Source organism: Corylus avellana, chromosome 8 (genome assembly GCF_965113065.1).
Source record: "Corylus avellana chromosome 8, dhCorAvel1.hap1.2, whole genome shotgun sequence".
Lineage (NCBI taxonomy): Eukaryota > Viridiplantae > Streptophyta > Magnoliopsida > Fagales > Betulaceae > Corylus > Corylus avellana.
The window spans coordinates 5,684,096-5,702,159 of record NC_142497.1 but is presented as its reverse complement, the minus strand read 5'-3'; the positions used below and the strand labels follow the sequence as shown (position 1 = coordinate 5,702,159).

The window sequence follows — 18,064 nt, the reverse complement described above, 5'->3', positions numbered from 1 at the left end:
CCTATCAATTTTTTTTTGAAATTTTGGTCATTAAATCTCATCCAAGGATCTTCAAACTGACACGTGTCCCACTAATTAAAAAAATAATATTTTATTATTTAAATTGTAAAAATAAAATATAAAACAAAATAATAATAATAAAAATATGGGGTGGCTGGCCACCCTAACTGAATCATGGGGTTGGCAAGAACCACCCCCAAGGGCCGATTAGGGATGGCCCCATGGCCCCAAAAATTAAATTTTTGGCGTTAGGGGGTGGCCGAACCTCCCCTTGGGGCCCTAGGGGGTGGCTTCGGCCACACCCAACCGGTCCGGCCTTGGGGGCCCCAAGAGGTGGATTGGCCACCCCCTAGGACCAAACCCATAAACTAGCCACCCTTAACCGCTCTTTGGGGGTCGCTCCGGCTACCGCCTAGGGCCCCAGGGGGTGGCCGAACCACCCCCTGGGGCCTTAGGGACCGGTCCTTGGGGGTGGCTCCGGGCCCCAGGGGGTGGATCGGCAACCCCTTGGTGCCATGGGGTGGCTCCGGCCACCTCCAACCAGCCTTTGGGGGTGGCCGACGCCACCCCTAGATTGAGCTGGGGTGGCCGGCCACACCCTAGGGGGAAAATGAGGTGGCCGAACCACGTCATGTTTTTTAATAATAAATTTTTTTAAAATTTTATATTTATTTTTAAAATTTAAATAATATTTTATTATTTTATATTAAGTGGGACACGTCGTGAATTTTTAGCTGTTAGATGAAAATGGATGGCCAGGATTTAAAAAAAAAATTGATGGGCAATTTAATGGGTATTGCCGGGGATTCCAATCCCGCAATAAGCATCATCCTTTTTCCTAGCTAATAATAGTTTACATAGGCATAGTACATATCATTTTCTCAACCTTCTTCCAACCATCTTTTTTTTTTGCAAATTCAATGAATCTACTATTGAATTTGTAGACTCATGCGAATCTCACAAAAATTCAATGGTAGATTCACTTATTCACTATATGAAGACGAGTGAAAGATGGGAAGAAGAATTATTTTTATCATTTATTTAGTTTACATTAATCTTATTCATAAAAAATAAAAATAAAAAAGGTCAGTACCATAAAGTTAAGTCCATGTCAGCAGCCATGTCATCCCAATCAAATCCTCTTCGCATGGCTGGTGGTGTAAGAATCAAGCCCTCTGCCATGCTGTCCAACAAACCGGGCATATTGAACAATGCCTCCTCGTCCAAGAAAAACGTGGACCTAGGCTGCTTAGGAACATCCTCAGAGCTCTCACCGCACAAAACATCCAACGACGACAAAGGCTTCAGAACCTTCTTTTTGCTCTCTACACAATGCACCTTCACCAAATCAGAAGCTTCAAGAAGCCTCTTATCTCTTAGAAGAGCGGAGGCGGCCGCTTGTATATCCTTGGGAGAAGATGAGTCGGCTCGCGGAAGAAGCCAAGCCGAGTCGAGAAAATTGAGGGCGGCTAAATCTCCGTGTAGGGCCAAGGCGGCCACGTCATGTGCCCTAGCGGCCATTTCCGGGGTGGGAAAGGTGCCTACCCATATTCTTGTCTTCTTGCTCGGCTCACGTACTTCACAGACCCATTTTTGACCGTTTCTTTGCCTTATACCTCTGTATATTGGGTGGCGTGTCTCTTTGAACTTCTTTCTCCCCGCCTTTCGCTTATGCGATGCACGTGTTGACGCTTGTGATGGATAATTAGGGTTGCTTGGGCTGCATGGATGAATTTGGCTCAAGCAGGAAGGTGAAGATGAAGATGAAGATGAAGATGAAGATTCCATTATCTTAGAGAGAGAGAGAGAGAGAGAGAGAGAGAGAAGGGTGAAGAAGGGTTTAGCAATTAGAGAGAGTGGAGTGTGCGAGAGATAAAAAGAGAGTCATGGAACATGAGAATCCAGCAACCGTACAAAAGAACACGAGGAGCACGCGGGTTGACACGTGAAAAATATGGGAATGAGGAGTTGAAAGAGAACGTGTGAATTCGTTACTATAAATGGTCCCAAATTTGATATATACCTCAATTTCATTATTATTATTGTAAAGACCTACACAGTACTGTGTGTTTAATGCATGGACCGGACCACCTAACTAATGTATATTTGTGCACCACAAAATTTATAATTTAAGTTTTTTATTTTTTTTAACCTTCAACCCCATAATTATTCCACTCGGAACGTACATGATCTGAAATTGGCTTCACACCTTATTCTTTGTTGACTCTACTCACGTACACCTTATCCTTTGCTGACTCTACTCTTTCTTATCCGCTTAAGCTCTAATCGTTGAATGGTGATTCAACAGTGTTCCAAAATAAGTTTTTGAAGAGTGGCCAGCTACCCAATGAACCTCATTTTTTTTTTCTTTGTTCTATTCTTTGTTAGCTTTTTTTTAATATATATCTTAATAAAGTTTCATATTACAATTGTTTTGAAAAAAAAAATAATAATAATATTAAACCTAGACATGTATATAGCACATGATGTACACAACATTTATAACATTAACATATATATAAACGAGACCTAAATGAACTAAACGATTCGGGTTGAGATCTATTAATGTTCAAACCTTGCTCATTTATTAAATGATCCGAGCTCGATCCTACCTACATGAACGGATCCGGACCTCGAATTGTTCATGAACAAACTCCCTTCATTTACATCCCTAACTAGCTAGATTCATCTCAAAAAACAACATGTTCCCACCACTATTTCCTGCCTAAATTAAAGACTCATCAAAACATCTCCAGTCCTTTGTCGATATTGTGGGCCACAAAACAGTGAGAAAACCAGCACAAAAGACTCAGCTTTTAGCCAAAACCAGAAATTAAAGAGCTGTAAACTTCCTAGCTAGCTAGTCCCTACGTACGATGCACCTCTTTTTAATTTTGTCGACAAAGCCAACCCCAAATATCCACTACGTACACACGTCGCTCTTAAAATGGTTGCACATTTCATGTGTGAAATAGAGGTCGATCAACACACAAAATTTGATGGCAGTGGCACCCACCTGTATAATGTACGTTGTCGACACAGCTAGCTTTTCTCGATCTTTCTCTGTTGTGTGGAAATGTTGTTTAATTTCTCCATTGTAAGTCTAATGCAGCCATAAAACAGGATTGCGTGCATGCACTGAATTCCCACTATTAATTCCAACCATCTGACAACATTTAATTACGCTGTGCCCAAAAAATCTTTCATGGTCGTCTGTCTTTCTACAAATATCTGTGTCAGATATTTCTGAAGAGGGATACCCCGTACCGCGTAGGTGAGAGAGAAGTAGAGAACCACCACCACCCGCCACCACATTAATTTCCTCTTCACCTGAAATCATTTTTTTTTATTATTATTTTTGCTGAAAATATGTTATGACGTTTGATTCTTAGAGGAAAAAAGCGACCGTCGGCAACTTTTGGAATGAATGGTACGAAAGAGCGTGAACTTAAAAAATGGTTTGAACTTAAAAGAAGAAAACAATTCTAAGCTAAGAAGGTTTTTCTGGTCAACTAAAAATAATTTTAGTTTGGCTGAGAATTTTCGTTCGTACCGAACACTTCAAGAATTTTTTTTTTTTTAAAAAAACAAAACATTTTCAAAAGAAGTTTTACCTTAAAACCAAGAAAGCCTAAAATTGAAATTCTCGGTTTGAGTTTGCGATTTCAAAATATGTAATTAGAAAACGTGATTTTTAAATACGCAGTTAATTATAGCGTTTGGCAAAATTACAGTTTGCCCTTTAAAATTGTGTATTTAAAAAAAAAATAAAAAAATAAAAAAATTACCTCTTTGCCTGGGATTTGAAAACTCAAAAAATTTGCATTTTCAAATCGCAATTTTTAAAAAATACAATTGCAAACAATCTATTTTCTGCGAATTGACTTAAAATCATATTTTTTGTCTATAAAATTGCAGTGCCAAAAACATCTTAAAAGGTATTGGTTTCAAATTTAGTTAGCTCGAGATCTCCATTCTCCCTTTGTAGTATTGTTTTTCTGTGTCTTATGTATGTCCCCACGTATTCTCCAAGGAATAATTTAATAGGCTGAAAATTATGACTAGATCAAATTCTTATCTCCTTGCGCGGGCATATCAAAACATAAAAAATATCCCAATTGAAGTCAGTCTTCTTTAAAATGGATGAGACCAGTCATCTTGTAGGCCAGGTAGAGTATCATTAATTTATGGCAATATATTATATATCCGGTTGAAGTTTATCAACCAAAGGTTCGTCTTATTCTGATTCCTTTTCCACAAATTCAAAGCTATATATATATATATATATATATATATAGTCTTTTAAACGATCAAAATTTAATTTTAAAATTTTCATAAAAAGAAAAAAGAAAAAATTAAATCTAAGTAGTTGAAAAAATTACATAAAAATTTTATAGTTTTTTTTACATCACCTCAGTCAACAGTTAACCTAGTTCAGTTGCATGTAGGAGTAATAATTTGTGTTCGTGTGTCAAGTTCAAGTTGTCTGGATATAAAATTATAGGTCAACCCTAACCCGACCCTCTAACTCTCTAATTTTGTAGTGCATGGTTTTGTGTTGGATTCATAAGTTATATTAAAAATTGTCATGCGTGTTAGATTCGGGTTGTATCAAGATATGAGTATAAAATCATATAGATCAATCATAACTTATCAACCCTAACAATTTAATTTCATATTAGGTTCGATCACATCGAGTTTGCGAACCATGTCAATAATTGACAACTCTAATTGCAGGCATACCTGACGCGGTGGGAAATGAATAAGTAGCAGTATATATAAGACAAAACTAGGGTTGATAAAATTTAGATATCAAGAATTATAAAAGCTTAATAAATACTCACATTGCGATCTCCTAATTAATGGGACCAACGATAGAATTTATCGGCATGCAATAATGATAAAAGACTTTTTAGGTTATGAAAGTGCTAGCTGCTACTTCAGTGTGTGTATTATATTTGTTATCGATAATTATTTTATGTTATTTAAATGATCCACGTGTTCATCATTTCGTTGTTCAAAAGAAAGTTACAACTCTCACGTTGAATTCCAATAACATGGTTGGAATTGGAAGGAGACTCTGCGAGTCAAGGGACTTTAAGTTTTAAAATTCAAAAGAAAGGAAAAAGAAAGAAAAAAAAAAAAACTATCTTTTAATATTGTATCTTTTAAAATTTTAAGAAATAAACAGGAGACAATCATGAATAATATTAAAAAATAAAATAGTGTATTAATCTTTTAATATTGCACTAACAATGAGAAAACATGATTAATAGCGGGGAAATCACACTTAACCCTTCAAAGTTAACATATTTTTTATACTTATACCTTCGAAAAAATTACAGTTTATCCCCTAAAGTTGACAACGTTTTTCAATTTGAACACCAAAGTTTCAATTTTTGCAATTCACCCCTCCAAAGTTTCAAATTTTTATAATTTGACAAATTGTATCCAAAACTTCTCATATTGCTCATAATTTTTTATTTTTTATAAATTTTTTTTTTTAAAAAAAATCGGAGTGGCCGTAACCACCCCATTGGCCATGACCATTTTTGCACCCCCAAATTTGTTTTAAAATTAAGGGCAATATGAAAATTTTGAGATAATATTAGTCGAATTGAAAAAAAAATTGAAACTTTGTAAGGGTGGATTGCAAAAATTGAAACTTTAGTGTTTGAATTGAAAAACGTTGTCAACTTTGAGGGGGTAAAACGTAATTTTCCATATTCCTTCAAACTTTAAAAGGTGAAAGTTGGCCTTCTTAAACTATTGCACTTTGTTATAAGTTACGTTCTTTATTAGTTTAAAATATACAGAATGCGAATTATTATCTTAAAATATCCAAATTACAAGAAAGCAAATTTGATGTAGAAAGAAGTATATGTTTTAATTTTTCACCAATCGAATTTATTGGACAATATTGTTATGGTCAATTAATTAATTCTTCTGATTTATTTTTTATTCAACATAATATAAATTTTTTTAACATGAATACTTAAATATTCGTATTAAACACTTTGTAATGTAGATTAGGGGAGAGAGATCAGAGAGAGAGAGAGAGAGGGGTGTTTAATTCAGTGCTTAATTAATCAAGTCATATAAAAAAAGGTTTTTCTTTTACCAAAAATTTTAAAAAATAAAATAAAAAATGGAAAGAGGGGGTTTCAGAAGTTGATTGTTGATGTGGAAATAATTAATACTTTATAAATAGTTAATGGAAAACGTGCAATACTGCTACACGTAGTTATATGAGATACGAGACTTAGAAAATAATATTTTATTGAACATGGAAGAGATGTTTTAGCAATAAAATAATATTTTATTGAACATGGAAGAGATATTTTAGCAATAAAGTCATGCGTCAACCATATTTTTGTAACTTTTATTCTTTTTTCCGTGACCAACGCGTGATTAAAGAAGAGAGCACTTTAAGCATGGCAAAACGTGACCACCAAAGACTTCACTTTAAATGTATGGCCCTTAAAGAAGATGAAGAAGAAGAAGAAGAAAAAAAAGAAAAAGGAAAAACTATCAAATCACTTTGGTTTTTTTCTAAGAAAAAACAATAAAAGAATACATTTCTATGTAAAAGTGGTCCTTCAGGAAAATCAATGTCACGTGATTATTTAATAATAACGTCCATGATATATCGACACGTCGCAATCTAACATAAATTATAAGAGAGTTTTTACCATGTGGTTGGTGCATAAAATGCTTATTTTATAGCCTTTAATACATTTTTGACACCTAAGCTAAATTTATCTTAAATAGTAGGATTGAAAAGGCATAATTATTTTGCAGCCCCTTCTTCTCTAGACGTTCTCAAAACAGCAGCCCTTTTCTTCTTCATCGCCGGCCAAATTCAACTGGAAACACAAACCCAACCTCAAAATCAGATTCTAATGCTTCAAAACTTAATTTTTTGACTCAAAACTAAATCTTAGAGGGAAAGGTTAATCCTTTAGAGATTTTATCACCTTAAAGAGATCCACCGGATCTCTCTTTCTCTGTTAAATGACAAGGATAAGGAAGAAGAAGGAAGAAGAAGAAATGGGAGCGGAGTTATTGGCAGGAAGGAAGAAATGGGAGAGAAGAAGAAATGGAAGGAGGAAGAAGAAAGAAATAAGGAAAAATCTAGTGTTTTAGGCTGTAGGAGTTTTGTGATTTTTTGTGCTCTAGGTGATGTGTCAATCGCCTATTAGGGGGTTGCAGAAGACCGCTTTTGTGCTGTTACTGCATTGAAGTTAAATTCAAATTATAAATTTACAACTTTAGAAAACCCCTTTTGAACCTCCACTCATTTTAAAACTACTATTTCGAAGTTCAAAAACTCTCAATTTAGGATTTCGAACTTTCAATTTCTTACAATGTCCTCATCCGTTAGAATTTTCCGTTAAATATTCTTAAAATTCTCAAAATACCCCTATTTTTAATAAAAATAAAATAAAATAAACTGTTACAAAGATTCAGGTGTAGGTATTTTTTTATTTTCCAATTTCATTAAATCCTGACCAATGCCTAATCTTTGTAACTTTTTATTTTATTTTTGTTATAAAAAATATGGGTATTTTGGGAATTTTGAAAATATTTAATAGAAGTGGGACATTGCAAAAAATTAAAAGTTCGATACCTTAAATTGAGAGTTTTTTTTAAGTTCAAAATGTAATTTCAAAATGGGTAAAAATTAAGAGAGTTTTGTGAAATTTTTCCTAAATTTATTTTAGGGTTACTGCCTCTCCCCTCTTTTGTGTGTGGTGACTCTTGGCCACTCAGCAGTTGCCTTTAAAGAAGAGGGTGTAATGCCCTCAATATATTATTCTTTGATTTTTACTTTTACTTTGCTTTTTTGATTTTTAAATATATTATTATCTTCTTGTAGCAAAAACATAATTAATAATTTAATACACAAACCACAAAGCTAGAGTAATTAAAGGCCTAATCTGGTCACCTAAAAGCCCCATGCCCTGATGGCATGACTAGTCTCTTCTACAAACACTGCTACACATAATCGAAGGGGATGTCATCAAACTTGTGCAAGACTTCTTCCGAGAAAGAAATAAACCACACTTTCACTGCCCTTATCCCCTTCTTTAGCAAAAATAGCAGCCCACACCCCATACAAATAGGGGTGTTAAAATGAGGAGGTTATAATCCCTCTACAACCGCTAACCACATAACTGCGGTTATAAAAAATTGCTAACTGCTTAGGGCGGGGTAGTTAGCGGTTTTAGGGTAGAAAAAAAAAAACAGTTAATATTTGCTAACTGTCTACTCTTATATATAATAATATAAATATATATTTTATATTAAGAATATAACATTAAAATGACGTCGTTTTAAATGCGAGTTAGGGATAGGGTTTCATCATATTCATTGTTTTTGGGAACACTTTGACTCAAAACTATTTAAAATAAGCTAAAAAATTAGGCACAATGAAGGCCCAAAACACCTCAAAAAGCCCAAATAAAAAAATAAAAGCAGTAAAAACCGCCGATTATTGGTTTGAATAACTGCTAACCGCCTAAGTAGAGTGATTGCGATTATTAAAATCCAATAGCCGCCTTAAGTGGTTGCGGTTAGCGGTTAGCGGTTTTAGCCAATAACCGTTAATTGCAAAAGCTTGTACACTCCTACATACAAACTATCCAAAACATCCTTAACCTTAACCAGCCTTATAGCCCCTTTTCTCAATTTATCGATGAAGCTTGTTCATATATATTGCCCTCTTTGTGACACTTCCATTGAAACATACCAACATCTCTTCCACACTTGTCAACTTGCTAGAGTAGTTTGAAGGATGTCTCCTTTGCCTCTGGATACTTTTAAGTGGGACTAAATATCATTGACATGATTAAGATCATTATTAGACCTTCAAATTTTATGAGGCATGCAACTGAATCCTCTCATCATTTCCAACTTTTTGCTGCAAATTCCATTGATCTAATATGAATGGCTAGAAAGAACAAAAGTCCACAATGATTCCAAGCCAAACCCTTTGCTCCTCTCCAAACAAACTCACTCCACCATCACAGCCCTCCTCAAAGCACTACACTGTCAGCACCTGGAGCTTCTTTATCTGTCATTCTTTGGTTATAAAAACCACACATCACCACCAATTGGAGAATTGCCCCCATTGTTTCTTTTACTCTTGGTCTTCTCAGCTCCTTTGACAGTTAGACTGCTACCAAGATTGATAGAAACGCGAACAGACATGCTTACAACATTGCTCATTGGGCCGCTACCACCAGCTTTCCCACTGATTTGTATCCCTTGGTAGATCTTTCCCTTGCTAGTGGCAAATATCCATCTTACTAGTGTTTTGAAGCCTTTTTTATTTTTTTTAATAGGCCGTGTGTTTTTTTACTAGTACTGTTTCTGGTTTGTTTTGGTATGGTACTAGCTCATCTACAAAATAAAAAATTAAAAAATTAAAAAATTAAAAAAAAAATGGGGGCAAAACTAGGGTTGGCAATTTTGACACGATCTGTAAACCTGACACAAAGTTACCGGGTTTAGGTTTATCCTTAACAGGTTTGGGTTATAAACGGGTCAACCCGTTTATTTTGTTCTTGGCGGGTCAACATGCGGGTGACCCATGGGTAACCCGCCACACCCGTTTAAATTATTAAAAAAATAAAAAATAAAAACACAAGAAAAAACCCTAAAAAGCTAAAAGCCTAAACCTAAAACCTTACTTTCTTTCTCCCTCTCACTCTCAGCCGCCTCCCTCTCTCGCCACCGCTGCATCCCTCTCTTAGCTCGCGTCTCTTTCTCCCTCTCCCTCTCACTCTCAAAATCGGCCTCATTTTCACTTAGATTTCCAAGGAGAAGAAAAATCACAAAACCGTAACAAGAACTAGGGTTCAAGCTTGAAAAAGAGTTAAGCTTATAAGAATGGGGGCTACTGCTAGGGTTCTTGAGTATTTTGAAGAGAACGAGAGAAACTGAGAGGAACAAGATTAGAGGGAATGAGGCAACGTCTTCGATATCTCTCTCTCTCTTGCTCTGATTTTTTCTCTGGATTGACATTGTAACCTGCTAATTTTGTTGTGTCGAGTCCGGGTTTAGGGGGTGACCCATTTAGCTAAATGGGTCGTGTTTGGGTTTATACTAAAAGGGTGACGAGTCATTACAGGTCATAAACGGGTTGACCCGCCAACCCGTTTTCCTAGCCCTAGGCAAAACTAGCAAGCCTATTGGTATAGACTTGACAGGTCGTGTCATTATACTACTACTATTAGTACCACACGATTTTCCAATGCTATTCACGTGAATTATCCACTTGCCTTATATCTCAAACCCATCTTGTCTTATGCACCTAGAATCTCACTTAAGAAGAATTTTCTTCAATTCAAGTGAGAATAATTTTCTTCAAATCTCAGCCATTGGTTTAGAATGCAATGGTTGAAATGTTATCGTATAGCAATCATTGGCAATTATCACTATTAAAAAGAAAACAGTTTTCACCTCAACTGTTATCCATATGTATGGTACTTCCATGGCAATCCTCTACAATCTCACAGCATCCCTGTTCATGCCGTTCAATGTCATCCAACCATGAACAACAAATATACCACCTTGAAAGGAAGGGATGGATGATAATCATGATACTGAACATTCAAGGTTTCTAGCTACAGTCAGGGATGTTGCTGCTCCTGCAAGTAAAAACCTCGAGACTTCCTAAGCCGCGAAATACGTTTACGATGACAACGCCCCTGTTTGTGTTGTTCCCATTCATGTAATCCTCTAAGCACTTGATCCCCACAAGCCTACCAAATGGAAAGAAAAAAATCATAAAACATGCCCTAATCACGTCTGGAGAGCTAGCTGATTTAAACACAAGAAGAATGATAGCACTAAAACATATGGCAACAGGAGCAAACAGGAATGATATCCCAGAAAGTGTCTCACATATTGCTGACCTTGCATGTATATTGAGTCCACAAGTCCCTCTGGATTAATTTCTCACTCATCCTATTTTGAGCCATTGAGCTACCATTCTCATCAAGGAAAGATCTAATAATTTTTGCTGCGGGTTCGACCACTCGTGAAGCCCATAAATCATCTGACTTGCCTAGAATATGAGAACATTCAATTCAATTCAGAAGATCTGGCAGATATGTTTCCAATGCGAAAACATAATTGTACAGCAGAATAGAAACCAAAAAAAAAAAAAAAAAAAAAAAAAAAAGGTGTATAGTAGGCATACATGATATGGATTCCGTTGCATCAACAATATGTATGTTCCATCCAAACAATGTTTGCAGCCGATTTAGCCTCCTTTTCTGTATGAAAACAAACTTGTATTACTTAAAGCTTTGCCTTGATCTGTGATCATAAAACTGCCAAACTACTACCATGCTGATATGTTCAGGACTGGCACTTACTATTCGGATTCACTCAATCTATGCAATCTATTAGGACATCTTTACTCCTCAAAACAAATAGGTATATAAAGAAAGTAAAGATATATTAATAATAAAGAATTCACATGGGTCAACAGCTATAGAACTGCTAGATTGGTTCTGGGCACAGAGATAGCTTGAAACTCATTTCTTCCCTGTAACATGTTTAATCCTAATCAAGGATGACAAAGTTAATTACACAACTGAAAATTCTTAGGGAGAGAACATTGGAATATCTGAAGGAATGACTATGGGTGAAGGAAATCCACCATGACACATCTAGAAGTGGGGCAAATATTTCTCTTTCAGTACTTAGGCACAATTAGAGAGTTTAATCAATAACCAAGGACTTGACCATGACATACGTGAATACCTCATGATCTATATGTGACACAAATATAACACGACTGATTTTCATAGGAACTGTAAATCTATTGGGAAATATAGCAACTGCAAATCTACTAGGAAAGAAAACCGTAATTTCATAGGAATACATATCTAAGAAATTCATGAAACAGTTATAAACTATACTAACTTGACGATGAACAAGTCTTCTGGTGTTTAATTTCATTCTCTCAATGGCTTGTTTTAGCAGAATTTTGGGCTGCTTATCATTGAAGAGATCCAAGATAACCTCAATATTCTCCATCAACACTCTGTTATCCTCATTGATTGACTTCACGGAGAGGGACCAATCAGTTGAATCACTTTCTTCATCACCCTTGCCTTCGAAAGTACAATCTCTCAAAAAAATTTCAAACTCCCGAACACCTATGGCTTGTCTCAGACCACGAGTATAATCTGCATTTGGTCTGTAAATGTCCACGACTTCATTAAGCAATCCAGCTTCTATCATGCAATCAACTCTTTGTTCCACATGCCGGTCCAATACAGGGAGAGAAGAATCCACACATATAAAACAGCAATTGTATCTAAAATTATCAACTCGACCCCAGTTCTGCCCTGCCACATGTAAGATATTAACAGAATTCAAAAGCATGTAGGCCATATTTGTTTGTATCTCCTCATCAGAACAAGAAAAAAAAAATGTCGCTGGACATTGATCTAATCAGACTACAAATTTTGAAAAGAAGAATAAATTTACAACAAGCCACAAACATCAATCTGACAGAATTGAAGTAAACTATAATATCTTATGCACATGAATCCTTGAGTAACCAGAAGCATCTTAGGCTATGTACACCATTTTAACTTTGTTGGCAGGTACATGCAATTGCAGTATCCATTGGACAAAATTTACCAAGGGAAATATTTGGTTGCAATGCACCAACAGTATAACAATCAGCTCATAGACCAGATAAGAGGAAAACACACTAAAATTATAGGTGAAGATGTCTCAAGGGTGCTAAAACTACAGCTTAAGAAGAAAAGAAAGAAAGAAAAAAGTACTAGAAATTAACTCCTCTGCATTGCAATATATAAAGCCTTTTTGAGAATCACGACAACTTGACACAATTATGACCAAATAAATACAAATCAATATTACAAACCTCAGCAGTCTTTTCCTGAAAAAGTTTGCTAGGGGGAACACCAGAGCGAGCATACAAATTGAGGTATTGACTAATCTGCAAAAGATTGAACCAAAAAGAGTAATTCCAACATTGGTTTCAGATAGATAATGCATTAATGTATACAAGATCTGAACATAAGCATATCTGACTGCAAAAGCTACATAAGATTGGATAATAACTGACATCAAGGCATATTTTAAAACATTTATCTCTTTTTTTTTTTTTTTTTTTTTTTGGCCCCGGGGCCCGGGGGGTGGGGGGGTGTGGAATCAGATAGCAAAAAGTTTTAGAGAATAAATTGAAGTTAAATACATCTTTACTTCTGAGTGACATTTCAAATACTCTTTTCTTTTGTAATATGGACCGACAGGTGCGGAACTAGAATTTTAGACATGAGGGGATGAAATTTAAAAAAAGAAAATTATGGGGGTAAAAATTCGATTTTAGGCGTATTAAAAAAATTTCGGGGAACATTTCCTCTTAGTATTTCTGCTCTTGTGGACAGAGTCATCCAAAGGACATGATCTTGATAACAATTAGAACATTTGATCCTATAACACAATTGATATATAGGCACCAGTGAAATGCTACATATGAACAGAGAATAAGGCCAACGCAAATATAAATAAGAAATAATAATAGAACAGCCACAGAATAAGAATGATGAACCAATACCCATATAGCTAGAAAATCATGTACATAATTTCATACATCTAGTCCAACCTATATGTTTATATGAGACCATGTTGAAATGCAAGCATATAAAAGAGTGATATGCAAACCCTCAGCAACTCCAAATTGAGGTGAGCCTAAAGAAAATGATCAAGCCGCTAGGACTACCCTAGGCCATGCCTTATTTTAGCTGAGGCAAACCAATGTGGCAAGCTGTCCATTTTACTGCCAACAGCTACAACAAATTTTCATTTACAATTATTGCCCAACTAGTAGGAACTACTTCTTCTCTCTTCCAAGTTATCTATGCTCCTCGGTATAACAGTTGATTCCATTGAGAGTAAAGGAAGAAAGATGTTTGTAGAAAAACAAACAGTGTCAATTACACCCCAAAACAAATTTACACTGCAAACAACAGAGGTATATTGTAAATACACCCTGGCTTACAATTTCAAGAAGAAAAGTGTGCATATTAAGTTGGCATCCTTACTTTTCTATGATTATTCGGATGGATTCTGTTCGCTGCAACTGGATCAATGTCTTTGAGATGGTCGTAACTATAGTCCAAATTGTTACTCCCAAAATCCAGCTCATTATCTTGCTGTTCTTCTGCTGTGAAACTATAGAGGTGAGGTGCATTTAAAGCAAGTATGGAAGTTAAAGGCTATAGGATTGCTATTTACCAGGGGGGCCATGTAAACAGCTTTCATCAGTATCTTCTGCTGAATCGTCTAAGAGGAATGGACTTACAAGAGCCTGAATAGAATAAACAAGCCACCAAAGCAAAAAAAAAGGAATAAGCATGCTGTGAAAGTAAAAGCATTGATTTTAGACTTGTAATAATATATTAGAAGAGAAACCTCTTGCATTAATATACACAAAAATCACGCTCATCAAAGATTCACACCATGAGAAGATTACAAAATTTAACAATAATTAATCTTTACTACAAATTTAATCACCTTCACTGATAAAAAACAGGATGAAACAATCCCATACCTGGATATAATAATTTGTACCCCCAACTATGACTGGGATGCAGTTGCGAGACAATATATCATTGATGAGCTGAAATTCCAAATGCCAAGTTAATACAATAAATATCCAGGTCACCATAAAACAATAAACACACACAGAATAGAATTTGAGAAAAAGAAAAAGAAAATACAAACAAATGAAAGGCCAGAAAGAAAGACAAACTATAAAAAGAAACAGGCTTTTGTAGCACATAGCCCGAATTTATATAAATTACAATATTTAAAAACAAAAGGCCAAGTTCATATGAAAATGCAGTAGAAAAAATGCCCAATTATGTCTCTAGATTAACTTCACTGATCTGCACTGACGAAAGGTGTGGCCTATATAAACTTAACCACAAGTGATTGGTCACTAAAGCAAGTTATTGGTCCCCCTTCAATGACAAGAAGTCCCCAGTAACAAACAAGTTTTTGAAGAACGAATTTATGATAGAAATAGCCCATATCATGGGTGGCATTATTTTTTTTTGATAAGTAAATGAGTACATCATGGGTGGCATTATTAAAACTAAAAAAGAGAACATTCTAATGGTTTGTCTATTCCTGAAGAGCCAAAAACACAGCACCCGATGTTTTAATGAAAAGAAAACATGCTCAAGCACACACATATGCAGAAAAGCAAAACAATTCATTACAAATTGTAGTTATATAAACTAAAAAACATGCATATGGTACATGTTACCTACAATTCTGTATTGTAGCATGTCTCATAAGATGTTGAAAATGTACATCTTAGCACACACTCTTCCTTTGATACAATAATCAATGAAATCGCCACTAAATGAATCAGCAACTTTTCCAAAACACTAATTTTACACCATTTTTTATCTATGTGCTTAAAAGGTTCTAAATGTTAGAATCATAGATATACAGAGAAAAACAAACAAACGCAAATAATAGTGGGGTAACTAACTTACAGGAATAGCAGAATCTCGAAAATCCTTGGCCGTGAATTCCACGTTTGGGCTTATAGTCCCCAAAAGATGATGCTTCACTCCTACACCCATGTCACTCAAACGTAAATTTCACACACACAAACCACGGAAGAGCATAGAAGAGAGAGAGAGAGAGAGAGAGAGAGTAGTGACCCTTTTGTTCATGGAGGGGAACCTTGTTGGTGAGAACATCCAGGCCTTGGTAGACCTGCATGGAATCAGCGTTGATGATCTCAATGGGGAAGTTGGACGCCAAATCAATGGCCAGCCTTGACTTTCCCGAGCCTGTGGGACCCATAATCACCACCAATTTTGGCTTCTCTTCCACATTTTCCGGTCTCACATTACTAGGGTTTAGGTCTAAGGCCCCCTGTGCATCAGTGGCGCTCTCCATCTCTCTGGCTCTGAGTCTGTCGCCACAACAAGGTAAGGTAGACAGTTACGTTACTTGGGCCCAAACCATGCTCCCCTTAGGATTTTCCAAATTGGGTCGGATAATTTTTTCCTCTATCTCGTACGTTCGTTAAAAAATGAATACACGTTATTTTTATAGACCGAGTTTGAAGAAGTTCTTTCAAACTGATTTGAAAAAAAACTTTGTCCATATATTACGAGACTCTCCACGAGTTTTTTTTTTTTTTTTTTTAAAAAAAAAATTGTTGGGATTGAGATTAAAGGCAATTAAATGTTTAAATTGTAAATATTTTTAGAATATTCAGGTCCAGTTTAATAGCTAAAATTTAGTTAAAGAATACCTTTTAAAAATTTTAACTAATTATTTTTAAAGCATGCACTCACATTCAAATCAACGCTTTAGCTATTTATTTTCACTATTTTATTTCAAATATTATTTATTTATTTAACTATTCCCAACACAATTGTTAAGCACTAGTCAAATCTTTAGTCAACATGGCTATTCGAATGTAGAGTTATTTATATTACTATCGTCTACAAAGTTAGCCAAAGTATCTATGAAATTAACCTGCTCAAATAAATTTTGAACAACCCGACCACTTAGTTTATAAATGCTATTTGAGTCAAAAGTTAAAAATTGTTATAGGTCCCAACTTACTCTCAACCATCCTGAATTGGTCCGCTTTGAAGTCTTTGAGATGTGTCAACTTCTGTGCACGTTAAGTTGCTAGATGTTCGCTTCGCACTTCGTGTTTGGAAGCATTTTCACCTCTTCTCCATTTTTATAATTATATTTGTTTTAGGAGTTGCAAAAACCCTCGTTTGTGTAATTCATTAAATTCTCAAGAATATTTGTATCTGTTGAGGATGTCTTAAATTTGTCAACCTTGCCTCCCACGACCAGAAACCGAATCCGGCCGTTAGCACGTCCTCTACTTGTGAATTGACGAACCACCAAACCAAAATCAGCAGCCATGCTTGTTCTTCTTATCCACATCTTAAAGACCTCTCACACATGCAAAGGTTTTCAGTTGATCGGGAAATTTTCTTTTAAAACTATGTAAACTGGCTTCTGTTTTTTTTGTTTTTTGTTTTAACTATTTTTCAAGTTTAAGTTTATCTTTCTCAATCGCACACAATGTCTCTCACACTTCATTCTCTGTTACCACCTAAATCTCCCGTCAAAGGTTGTTAGCTGCTGCCATCGGAGTTCACCGCCGGAATCGTCACTAATCTTTACAAGTCAAATGCTGAAAAATATTTTCATGCCAACCTTATTAGTATAAATCACCTTGGTTCCTATTGATGTCCTGGTGGAACGGGCGATTAAGCTATGGCTTAATTGGTCTTGAGGGTTTCCGCCGTCTAGGTCCCTGCACAGTCTCCCGCGGGTTGATGCTACTATAGTCACACACAGGTACAATACCTACAATTGGTCTCCCTGTCCATTAACCTTTTTGCTTAAAAAAAAAAGCCTGAAAAAGATTCAACTAAAATAAGTTTTATGTCATCATTGCCTCTTCGTCCTTAATTTTTCGTACGAGCCAAACATTGTATCAAAAAAAAAGGGAGCCTAAGAGTAGCATAGCTTAGTATTTTCTTTGTATAATTCATTAAATTTTCATGTTTCTCCCCTAGCCGGGCTAGGCCAAGCCCACAGATCTCATTTCTAACAACTTCTCTATCATTTATCTTTGGAGATATTAGATATATCAAGCTAGTAATTCTTTTGATATATCTATATCAAAAGAATAGATATAGATATATATATATATGTTGACTTCTAAACTTGGGATTTTTCTTAACATCAAAATTCAAGTTCAAATGTTATGGGATAATATCTTAGTGTATAAATTGTACTACCACAACCATTTTTATACCCCATCATTACCCTTCATGTTGCCATCATCTTATCGTCTTCATCACCAAATCCACCACCACCAATATATACCATGACAACGTACCCAAATGAATAGCTACATATTTGATATTTCTATGTTACCACAAAGAACCCGATCTACTAATAGAAATTATTATATAATATATTATTAACCATATATTGATAGTGA

The 18,064-nt window shown here is 35.5% G+C and overlaps 2 protein-coding genes across 5 annotated transcripts; both read right to left on the bottom strand.

Annotated features, from left to right (window-relative positions):
• Positions 1-818: 818 nt before the first annotated feature.
• LOC132164493 (dehydration-responsive element-binding protein 1B) lies at positions 819-1,907 on the bottom strand. The gene has a single exon (XM_059575014.2). It carries the CDS (start codon positions 1,786-1,788, stop codon positions 1,087-1,089), a length of 702 nt encoding a protein of 233 aa, XP_059430997.2. The 5' UTR covers positions 1,789-1,907; the 3' UTR covers positions 819-1,086.
• Positions 1,908-10,428: 8,521 nt separating this feature from the next.
• IPT2 (tRNAisopentenyltransferase 2) lies at positions 10,429-16,032 on the bottom strand. Of its 4 annotated transcripts, XM_059574548.2 has the most exons (10): positions 15,735-16,032; positions 15,564-15,643; positions 14,609-14,677; positions 14,293-14,365; positions 14,100-14,221; positions 12,917-12,991; positions 11,941-12,363; positions 11,210-11,285; positions 10,923-11,074; positions 10,429-10,769 (listed from the first exon to the last, which is right to left on the bottom strand). In XM_059574548.2, the coding sequence occupies exons 1-10, from the start codon at positions 15,973-15,975 to the stop codon at positions 10,638-10,640; spliced, it is 1,443 nt and encodes a 480-aa protein (XP_059430531.2). In that variant the 5' UTR covers positions 15,976-16,032; the 3' UTR covers positions 10,429-10,637. The 4 variants fall into 4 exon arrangements, with proteins under 4 accessions (XP_059430531.2, XP_059430529.2, XP_059430530.2 ...); XM_059574546.2 differs by lacking the exon at positions 15,735-16,032 and having other exon boundaries at positions 10,912-11,074; positions 15,564-15,700; XM_059574547.2 differs by lacking the exon at positions 15,735-16,032 and having other exon boundaries at positions 10,912-11,074; positions 14,100-14,218; positions 15,564-15,699.
• Between the last annotated feature and the right edge of the window lie 2,032 nt (positions 16,033-18,064).

Bases quoted from the DNA above. Each gene is read 5' to 3' on its own strand.
- IPT2 (XM_059574548.2), bottom strand. From the start codon at position 15,975: ATGGAGAGCGCCACTGATGCACAGGGGGCCTTAGACCTAAACCCTAGT. The intron at 14,366-14,608 runs GTATGGGATTGT...TATTCTATTCAG, and splicing joins GTACAAATTATTATATCCAG to GCTCTTGTAAGTCCATTCCT. The intron at 14,222-14,292 runs GTAAATAGCAAT...ATAGTTTCACAG, and splicing joins CTGTTTACATGGCCCCCCTG to CAGAAGAACAGCAAGATAAT.
- LOC132164493 (XM_059575014.2), bottom strand. From the start codon at position 1,788: ATGGAATCTTCATCTTCATCTTCATCTTCATCTTCACCTTCCTGCTTG.